Source organism: Cucurbita moschata, unplaced genomic scaffold (assembly GCF_002738365.1).
Source record: "Cucurbita moschata cultivar Rifu unplaced genomic scaffold, Cmos_1.0 Cmo_Scf00006, whole genome shotgun sequence".
Lineage (NCBI taxonomy): Eukaryota > Viridiplantae > Streptophyta > Magnoliopsida > Cucurbitales > Cucurbitaceae > Cucurbita > Cucurbita moschata.
This window is the reverse complement of record NW_019268522.1, coordinates 2,854,261-2,864,161: the sequence shown is the minus strand read 5'-3', so window position 1 is coordinate 2,864,161 and position 9,901 is coordinate 2,854,261. Positions and strand designations below refer to the sequence as shown.

General features: G+C 35.4%; 1 protein-coding gene across 3 annotated transcripts in view; it reads right to left on the bottom strand.

The window, feature by feature from the left end:
* LOC111444185 (probable inactive serine/threonine-protein kinase scy1) overlaps positions 1 to 9,047 on the bottom strand; it is an 18,334-nt gene extending 9,287 nt beyond the window's left edge. The window contains exons 1-9 of one of the 3 annotated variants that reach the window (XM_023082178.1): positions 8,774 to 9,047; positions 8,186 to 8,574; positions 6,196 to 6,294; positions 5,487 to 5,638; positions 3,006 to 3,078; positions 2,726 to 2,848; positions 1,853 to 1,961; positions 1,089 to 1,168; positions 236 to 317 (exon numbers count right to left, since the gene is read on the bottom strand). In XM_023082178.1, the coding sequence (XP_022937946.1) occupies positions 236 to 317; positions 1,089 to 1,168; positions 1,853 to 1,961; positions 2,726 to 2,848; positions 3,006 to 3,078; positions 5,487 to 5,638; positions 6,196 to 6,294; positions 8,186 to 8,311 (844 nt within the window). In that variant the 5' untranslated portion in view covers positions 8,312 to 8,574; positions 8,774 to 9,047. Of the gene's footprint in view, positions 1 to 235; positions 318 to 1,088; positions 1,169 to 1,852; positions 1,962 to 2,725; positions 2,849 to 3,005; positions 3,079 to 5,486; positions 5,639 to 6,195; positions 6,295 to 8,185; positions 8,575 to 8,762 lie in introns of all 3 variants that reach the window. The other 2 variants (XM_023082180.1, XM_023082179.1) reach the window with 2 other exon arrangements.
* Positions 9,048 to 9,901: the final 854 nt, after the last annotated feature.

The following is a 9,901-nucleotide window of genomic DNA, read 5'->3' as shown; positions in this document are numbered from 1 at the left end:
CCCCCCCCCCCCCCTTTTTTTTATGCACCACAAGCTCCATAAAGAAAATTAGAATAAATTTAAAGCATTTTTCATTTTAAAAAATAGAAAATGATATTTCTAACCTTTCTACAACTCACCTTCCCATAGGCCTTTAATATCGAAGTGTTTAAAGAGCGATTTTAATTAGGCCATAATGATGCCAAGTGCATTCTGGTAATCCAAAAATATAATTACAGTTAATAAGAAAGCTCACCACTGTTTTCTATAAGCTTGGATGTATTCAACCTGCGAGAAGGCATAGAGCTCAATACCCGTTGATAATCTGGAAGTAAAGACTGGCAAACACATCCACGAATGAAATCAAATCACTCAAGATTCAGAAGCAATCAAATAAGAGCAAATTAAAAAGTAACATGAATTTGTATGCCACAAATCCCTCAATATTCAAAAGCAATCAAATGAGATTGCAAGTAAAAAAGCAACATGAATTTGTATACCAAATAGAGCAGAAAACACAAAGACACATATTAGCAAAAACTGACTTGCTTTTGAAAGAACCCAGTTAATGTTCCCGAGGAAGTAACGTACACATTCTAGAATCATAGGTGGTTATGTTTGATCATGAAAACCAAAACAATGCATAAGGACTTTTGTAATTACTGGTTGAATTTGATCTTGCTTCATTCGAGCCCTCGTCTTTACCTTAGCTCCTTCTGAGGGATGGGTTTATTTTTGTATGCCCCTTGCATTTTTTCCCATTTACTTTTCAACGAAACCTCAATTTTTATTAAAAAGACAATGTCGAAGTACAAGGGATTCAGTTATAGGTGTTAGAAGCAACCTTTCAACTCCCTAGATCATTCCATTACACATCTATTGAGAAAAGAGACTTCTTCATCAGCGTTTCCTCCTAAACAACACTGTCTTTCACCTTGCCAAAGTATTTTGGTGCACAGACATAGAATCGAAAGAGAGAAAACATGAGAACAAATTGTTTAAAGCTGAAGTATAGCATAAAGTTGATTGTGAGGAATGAAAATCTTTGAGAAAAAAGAATAAGAGAAAACTCAACATCCCATGAGCATTTTTCAAATAAGAATAGAAACCTTGGGGATGGAAGCAGTATTTCGCAGCTCCTCTGTTTTTCCCAACTTTAAACCAGAAAAAAGTTCATAGATGAGACAACCTATCAACAAAAATAAAGTAACATTACTGCAAGTGAAAGTAAACGTATGATAACAATCTGAGAAGATATGTATGTATGATAATAGTGTCAAAATATCTTCTACATTTATCAGAACCACTACATTAGCCAATATTGTTTCCAATACCATTTCCCCTTTGCACAAATTCATATAGATTTTTCCTGATGCCAAAGGATTGAAATTTATAACTTCTATTGGTTACAACACCAGGAGTGCAAACTGATTGAGAAGCATCCATTATAGTCAGATTGCAAAATATTGAAACAAGAACGTGGTTAGCATGTAGGTATTATGCCATTGCCAGTACAAAAATTCAGTATTCTGAAGGAAATAAAAACATATTCACAAAGTTGACGTTCTGTTGCAGAGGATTGTGCTCATACTCAAGATGTCAATAATGAGAATCAAACACGCTCCCTTGGGTTGAGGGTGGGGTGTAAGCAGGAGATTTTTCTTCATACTCCTAATCAAAGTTTGCTAATTTGTTTGCAAATGTTAAATTTTCAATCATCAAGGACTCTTCCCTTTAAATTGTATATATAGTCAATAACTAACAAAGCAAGAATTCCTACAAGGTTACCAAAGCACAACAGGATACGATAATTCCTTCATTGAAAAAAACCAATAAATAAGCAACCCAAACAGTAGGAATAACCAATACTTACCCAAGCCCCAAGAATCAACGGCCCATGGGGGGGATTTTCTAATAACAGACAAGTCAGACTTCACCAGTTCCATCGGTTTATATTGGGATCCAATGAGCCAGGCATATTGCTGAAGAAAATACCCAAGTTACCAACACAGAAATCCAAGATTGAATGCAATAAGAGGACCTAAAAGAAAGCAAAGGATGACTATCTTTATCTGTTGCAAGTGCCACAATGAAAGATTTCCTAGCTTTAAATTGTTAGACTGGTACGCCTAGAGTTAAATTCCTCACTTTTAGTTGGTCTAGTAGAGAGAGAGCCCTTTGATAATCTTTGTTTCACTTCCAAATATTCTAGGCGGAATTTTTTCTGTAATCTGCTTTTACATCAACAGTACGGGGAACGTCTTACCCTCTTAACATATTATTATAATTGTTGTACCTTCTGTACAAACAATAGCTTTTGGTTTCCAATTAAAGAGAAAATCTAAAATAAACCCCTTGTACATTGCTACGTAATCAAAAGCCAGAAGGCAGAACAAAGACACAAGATGTCAATAATGCCCATGGATTCATGCCACATCTATTTTGATGGAGAAAGCATCCATTACCGATTGACTAGGGTACAGTGTCAATTAAACAGACTTCAGTTTTGAGACTGAGACCTCTCGGTAGCATTCAATTTGACAGTCCACCATTTATGTTATAAAATATCATCTACTATAAGTCAATGTTAAGTTCTTTAAAACATCTCACAACTAAGGAGGCTTTCAGTATTAATTTTCACCTTTCGCTTCTTAATTCCAGCTCATAAACATAACATGGGGAACACAATAGAAAAGATAAGGAAACATCCACGCACAAAACTCCAGACTTCAAGAGATACTATTACCAGCATTTGCCCACTGGAAGATTCATTGTTTCCGTCAAACTCAGAAAGCACGTCAAAAGCATGGAGCTTCCAATCCAAGGTTGGAGTTACAACTACGCTGGCCAAGCAAACATTACCATGAACCTGTTGGAGATTTAGCTAGTTAAAAAGTTGAAACTTGAAGGGAGCAGGGGAGGCAGGCTGGGGCAGGGCCAATTCAAAGGTGAGAATGAAGAGATGGTTTGACCACATAGAATATTAGCATAATTAAGATCCAGATGCAAAATATCAAACTACTTACAAGTTTACAGTCATTGTTTAAGAAGCTCACAGCTTTAGCTATCTGATGCAGACCCCAAGCATAATACTCATCCCTGCCAGTAACGGATGTATTCCAGAGGAGGAATGAGTTTGTCAGGAATGTTTTTGTTTTTGTTTTCTTTAGAAAAAAACAAATTTTAATTGATTGAATAAAAAAAAATACACTGAGTCAACAAAAAAAAACTCAATCCAGAATCGAGAAAATACAAGATAACCAAAAAAAAAAAAAAAAAAAACAACCAAAAGCTAAGAAAAATATACAACCCAAAACTTGGAACTAACAAGAGAACCAACCAAAGAACAGCTGGAGAATTCCATCCCTACCAGACCTTATACGAACTGCAATGAAGCCAAAATCTGGATAATCTTCAATGTGGAACTTGAAAAATACCATGGTCGAAAGTACTAATCAAACCATTTCTCGATAAAACTGCTGTGATGAGAACCCATGGAAGAAGAAAACTAACAGACGGCTTCAAACCCATCATTAATATACTTGAGACTATTTTGCAGCAACATCAAACACAAAACTGAAAAAGATAGACTATCTCCTAACAAGTATGGATATGAACAAAGAACAGACATGACATGGTCCTTAAGGTCTGACTTTGATTGCATTTGGGTCTATAAGGTTTCAAACTCAAGATTTTTTTATACGAAACAATTTCATTGATGTATTAAGGATANACAAAAAAAAAAAAAAAAAAAAAAAAAAAAAAAAAAAAAAAAAAAAAAAAAAAAAAAAAAAAAAAAAAAAGAATAAAAGAAACACCCCAATTTAAAGGAGTTACAGTAACCTTCTCCAATTGGAAGAAAGAAAGAAAAGTTGTAGGAATGAAAGAGAGAATTCAACATACGACAAGATAGAGCAGGGTAAAGAACATTATCAAAGACGTTCACAAAGGCCCTTTCCTCATTTCCAAACTCGACATATTTACCCCTGGGGTTTGGGATGAACTCCATTCTAGTCCCATCGTCAACATTTTTGGTCATTGCCGTAAACTTTTAGTTATGTAGGGTTGACTGGGCATTTATTACTCCTTTACGTGGTGACATCGCCACCTCTAATGCAGACTCCAAGGTAAGCATGAGCAATGTGAGAACATTCATTTTCGGATTTCAACAAGGACGATGGTGCTTTTGAAGATTCTTATTCTAAAGCCTTTGACATATTATTTTAGGAATGGGACAAAAAGTCTCTTCCACCCTCCAAATTCGCATCATTTCTTAAAGCATGTGGTCTTTGTTTTGTCTTCGCTGAGGTTTTGATGTTTTGGTTCCTCTTTCATGTTTTTCAGCCCTGATTGGTTGCCTGATTAATCTTTTCAGCATTGGTTAAAGTTTATGATCTCTTGGCTATCAATTGATTGCAGTCTGCAAAGGTTCCCATGTGTTTTGCTGACAATTTCGCTCTTGTTTTGTTTCAAGGCTTTTTACTTTTCTTGTGTTTTTCAAGTTTTCAGGGTTGGTTCGAGCCTCCAAGATTCTTGCTAGCTTGTTTGAGCCACCTAGTTTTTTGAAATTGACGTATTGTTGTGTCATGTCGTGTCCATATTCATGCTTCTTAGGCTGTGAGGATATATTTATATATAATGTTTAGCTGGCTTAAAAATAATAAACAAATTGTCCAATCAGCCCTACATAACCAAAATTTACAACAGTGAGCAAAAATGCCAACGGGAAAAACTAAAATTGAGATTATCAGAAGCTTCAAGGGGAAGAATATTGAATTTGAAGCTACAATCGCTCAAATGTAACCTAAGTCAAAACTCAAGAACTAAAAGTGTATTTTTCCTTTATTAAAATTTTAAAAATATATTGTTCAATACATTGAATAATTTTTATGTTATCATGATTGATATTAAATAAGTTCACATTTTAAATTCAGAACAATGTCAATGACTAAAATATACCACCCTTACAAAAAGTGAAAACCAATACCATATTCCAAATATGAAATCTTGTAGCATAAGAGTTTTGCTAGATAGCAGCAGTATCAAGATGAAAAGTTTGCTTCTGGTAAAAATCTATATGGCTATCAAGCTGAAAATTTTACATTATTAAAATAGTAGTGGAGATTTCCTTGAAGGAAGACAGTTTGTGCCATAAGTGATTTCAAGCAAATATAATAAGATTTTCAATCCTCCAATAGAAATTTTCAGAGGGCTCCTTGAGCAAGAGTTGGGCAATCTTATTTTGATGATAAATAGACAAAACTATTCCGCAAACAATGCATTTCATAACATGAAAAGTACCTTGTCGTTTTCACATTTTGAACTTCTTAAAGATCAATAACTAGCACTCATTTCCAAGGCATAAAACTACTAAAGGCAGATCATTTTAGAAGCTCAAAACAAAAAAATTTAGCCCTTCTGAAAAATGAATGACAAAACAGAACAAAAAAACATGTTAACCGCATGTAAAAACCAAAATTGGATATTGCTGGTTGGATTGCTTATACCTTTGGGTACCTTCTAGACCCAACTCCTTGATCTTTTCAGACAATGGCATAACAGGTTCTGTAACAATATAAATTGTAATCTTGGAAGCAGAACCATCAATAGTTTCAGCCTCAGTACTGTGAAGAAAGGATAAAATATTTGGATGCCTAACCTGAATAAAATTGCAGATTTTGACTATTAATGTCGATATCATTCTGTCGACGTATTCTTTAAAAAGTTGCATGTTAGATTTTATGGATGGCAAGAGAAATTATCAATCCCTAGTATAAATGAAGAGGAAAATGAAGTAAAACTAGGAGCATAATACGTAAGTGAAGCAGACAAAGGGAAGTAGATTGCTTGTTATTGAAAATTACTTTTTGGCCCATACAACTGAGACTCATCCACACACATGACATTTTTGGTATAACATTACATTATTAATGAGCAAGTTTGCAACAATATCATCAACTGTTTAAAAAGAAGGATCAAAATCCACAAAAATAGAGTTTATATAGCACAAAAGCCATCCAAATTATGAATAGACACAAAATAATCTCATTCGTGTTAATTGGGCTCCTCTTGAGGGTGGGTCTTTTTGTAGCCCCCTTGTATTATTTCATTTGATCTCAATGAAAGCTTGGTTTTTTAGTAAAAGAAAAAAGAAAAGAAGGAAAAAAAAACTCATTTGTATGCATTAGATCCATAAAAATAGGCATTGCAGCTTACAGTTCGTAGCCGCCTCACACCGTTGCGACCTGCAGCCAAATGTCCATCTTGTGCATCACTACCTGAAAGAGAAAATATAGATACTGGAGACCCATCATCCTGAAAATGAAACCAATCTTACATCAACTTCACTTAAAATGAAAATTTATATGATTATAAAGACGACATAAAATATACATAAATTAGAAAATAGGAATGGACATAGGAACCCAAAATTTTCTGAAATCTAGACTTTGGTGATAGAAGTCCTATATGCAAGATCATATAAGCTGCAAACCGCTTGACAAAGAAAATGTCCAAATGCACCTCAAATAGTAGTTTTAAATTGAACAAAAAGGCAATTGGTTAGATCTACAAAATTCGAAAATAAATTCAAATACATCTCTACAGATATCATATAAACCAGCTAGCAAACAATCTCTAATATGCATAGGATGAATTACCCTTGGATAGGAGAATATGAGAATACAGCAAACCTCTTTTTGGACAAAAAAAATCATATAAGAAGAATCATTACAAGAAACAATGATGAAAAATCCTCTAACTAAAAACAAAAATCTCCATTCAGCATAAATGGAAGCAAATGTAAGTACAACTCTAAAATTTTAACCCTGTTTGATCACCACAAAGTGAAAAATAGCACTTTATCCCAAAGACTCAAAGATCTTCCCATCCTGATGTCTGTCTTTAGAAAAAAGAATGAGTTTGTTCCCTTCTAACTTTTTATTATGAATCCTCCACAAGATTTCTCATTGAAACTCCGCAAAAAAATCCCAGCTCCAGATCCTAACAAAAGAAAGTATGCAGTTCCAGGCTGCTAATGGCTCACATCAGACTAAACAGCAAACATGATTGGAGGTTGCAATGCACAAGGAAGACATGGCAGGCTTTTAGAGAAACCAAGAAAAAATAGTTTTCTATCAACTTCAAAAGCTGTTCTGACATCACCCTTTCCTTATTGCTCCAAATGTTTTACCAACCAGGCTGCAATATCTAAAGAAAAAGAAATGTAAGAATCTGGGATGTTTTCATTTTTACATCGCCAATTGTGTGGAAGGGTTCATATATCTTGATTCTTCCATTGCAGACACACTCCTCTTTGGCTGATTGTCATTAGCTTCTCCTTCGTAATTTCACGAATCTAAGAAAATTGTTACTCTATCAAGAAAAAGAATAGCAGATGACCAGATAAAATACAACACTTAAATCCTAAAGCCACTACTTTTGAAAGCCTCCGTGTTGTTACAAAAATATGAGAACCTCATATAACCATTTCCATAAGAACTCATTATCCCACCTCCTTCTTAGAACTCAAAGATGCAGTTGTACTACAACCAATAGACAAATCCTATTCAAATAAAGTCGTACCCATAACCCACTTCCTTCCTAGAAAGGCTTTAACGCTGGGATCTGACACGAACCATCCACCACCAACGGTAAGTCACTATTTTACAAAGACTGTCTTATTAAAATTTTTCTTATATAGGAACTGTATAAACGGCACTTCATAATTAACTAACGTGTTTAAGGTTCCAATGGGAAAAGGGAAGAACAAGAAGAGTTTTGCAACACCATGCAAGGCAAGTTCATGTACAGCCAGATTTACATTTCATTTCCTTTTAAGCGTATGAACCTCATGCTAGCATGGTTTCATTTCAACGTAGAAGAATTTTGATAGTTCTTTTCGCTACCTCGTAAAGCACAAGCTGGAAAGGTTGAGCAATGAAAACCAAAACACAAGAAAACTCAAATTTGTCAAATGTAAACCAATGCAAATTCATCCCATAAATAGGCTACCATGCACCAGCGACCCAAACAGTCAGAAGCCAACTATGAAAAGGATGGACAATTCACCAATACAAGATTTGTAGGGCATTAGCAAACCAAAATTCAGTACGAATCATTTAGCATTGAACAAACCAAAATTCAGCAATCCGGAATGCCAAAGTTAAATCATGTTCATGCCCAAGCGACCACTTAAGAAACATACCTTGGAGGTGCCGCGAAAATGAGTCCAGGAGCCCCAAGCTGATGGGTACGGATCGCCGATGTTGTAGGGCAGATCTTTGAGTCCAGACCCAGATCCACCCACCACTCCCTTTAAGAACTTAAACATCTTCGATTCTCTTCTTTCACCTCCTCCTCCTCCTTCAACAAATGGAAAGAAGAGGGAACCTTGCCTGATTAAAAATTATACAGCTCCCAAAATGGGTAAATTTCAATAGCAATTATGGGGTCGAAATGCATTCACTGGGCCAATAGCGCCACGTGATTTCCAACTCGCGCTTCGTCACTCTCCTCGAATCACACTCAACGTTCCTCCAATCAGACACGAATTTCATTAAACCCTGATCGGAATCTGGACCTCCCTATTTCCTCCTGCGACAGAATCACACTCAACTATAATCTCACCAAATACAAAAGAAAAAAAAAGGGAAGAATGAAAGAGAACGAGAGAAGAACAGCTCCATCACAGATACTTCTCCCATTTCCAATCGTCTTTCAACTCATGATTAAAAGAATGGCATAGAAACGAACAAAACGAAATTATGATTAAATTCACTAACCAAAAACGAACAAAACGAAATTGCCACCACTTCCGTCCGTCTCCGTGGCGCTCTTCCTCCCTGTGCTGAATTTTCAGGAACTGCCAAAAGAGTTTCTCCCTCAGAGCTTCGAAAGTGCTGAAATTTCAAAACGAATCGAGAGAGAAGGAATTAGAGATGCAGAGGAAGAAGAACTTGAAACGAGCGAATCGATCTGAAGTCCGACGTCGGATCGGGCATGGAAGATGAAGATTGGAGGAGCGGTAAGATTGGCCAAACTGGACGTTAGGAGAAATTTTTTTAATACCCGCTATTTATTCCCACTAAAATGATTAAGCATTTGATTTTTTTTTTTTTTAATTTTATTTTCATCTAAACATTTAAATTTTTAATCCATTTTTTAACCCATGATTTACCATAAAAATTCGATATCTACTAATTGTCGTTATCGAATGTGTTTTTTACTTCATGTTAGCTCGTCCAAGAGCTGGTCTGTAGTAAACGTTCTCGATCAAAGAGATTCAAACTCTCAACGACACAGGTCATTTAAATAAAATAAATACTTTATTATAGTTATAAATATTTGTATGCAATATCTATTTTCGAGTATATTTTGCTATTGATATGTTTTTTTTCGTATGTTCCATAAACATTGATGTTACACGTGAAAAGAACGTCGAGATGGTTATTAAAACATTTTCTAATGTTTGTTAAAAAAAAATCAAATAATCTAAATTTAAACACTTTCACAAACTCATTTCCCATTCTCGTTATTCTCTTCATCTTCTTCATCATTGAACATTCATTGACCTTCGTTGCCCATCCTTGTTCTTGCTCCTCTATCTTCATCGTTGTCTCGCAGATTGTGACATATAGTAGAAACAAAATTGAAAGTTTAGGAACTCATTAAGTTCATAGACCATTATAACGGCCCATACTACCGCTAGCAGATATTGTCCTCTTTAGACTTTCACTTTCGAACTTCCCTTCAAGGTTTTAAAACGCGTCTGCTAGGAGAATATTTTCACACCCTTATAAAGGGGGTTTTGTTCTCCTTCCCAATCAATGTGGGACATCACAATCCACCCCCTTTCGGGGCCCAGCATACTCGTCGGCACTCGTTCCTTTCTCTAATTGATGTGGGACTCCCACCAAAATCA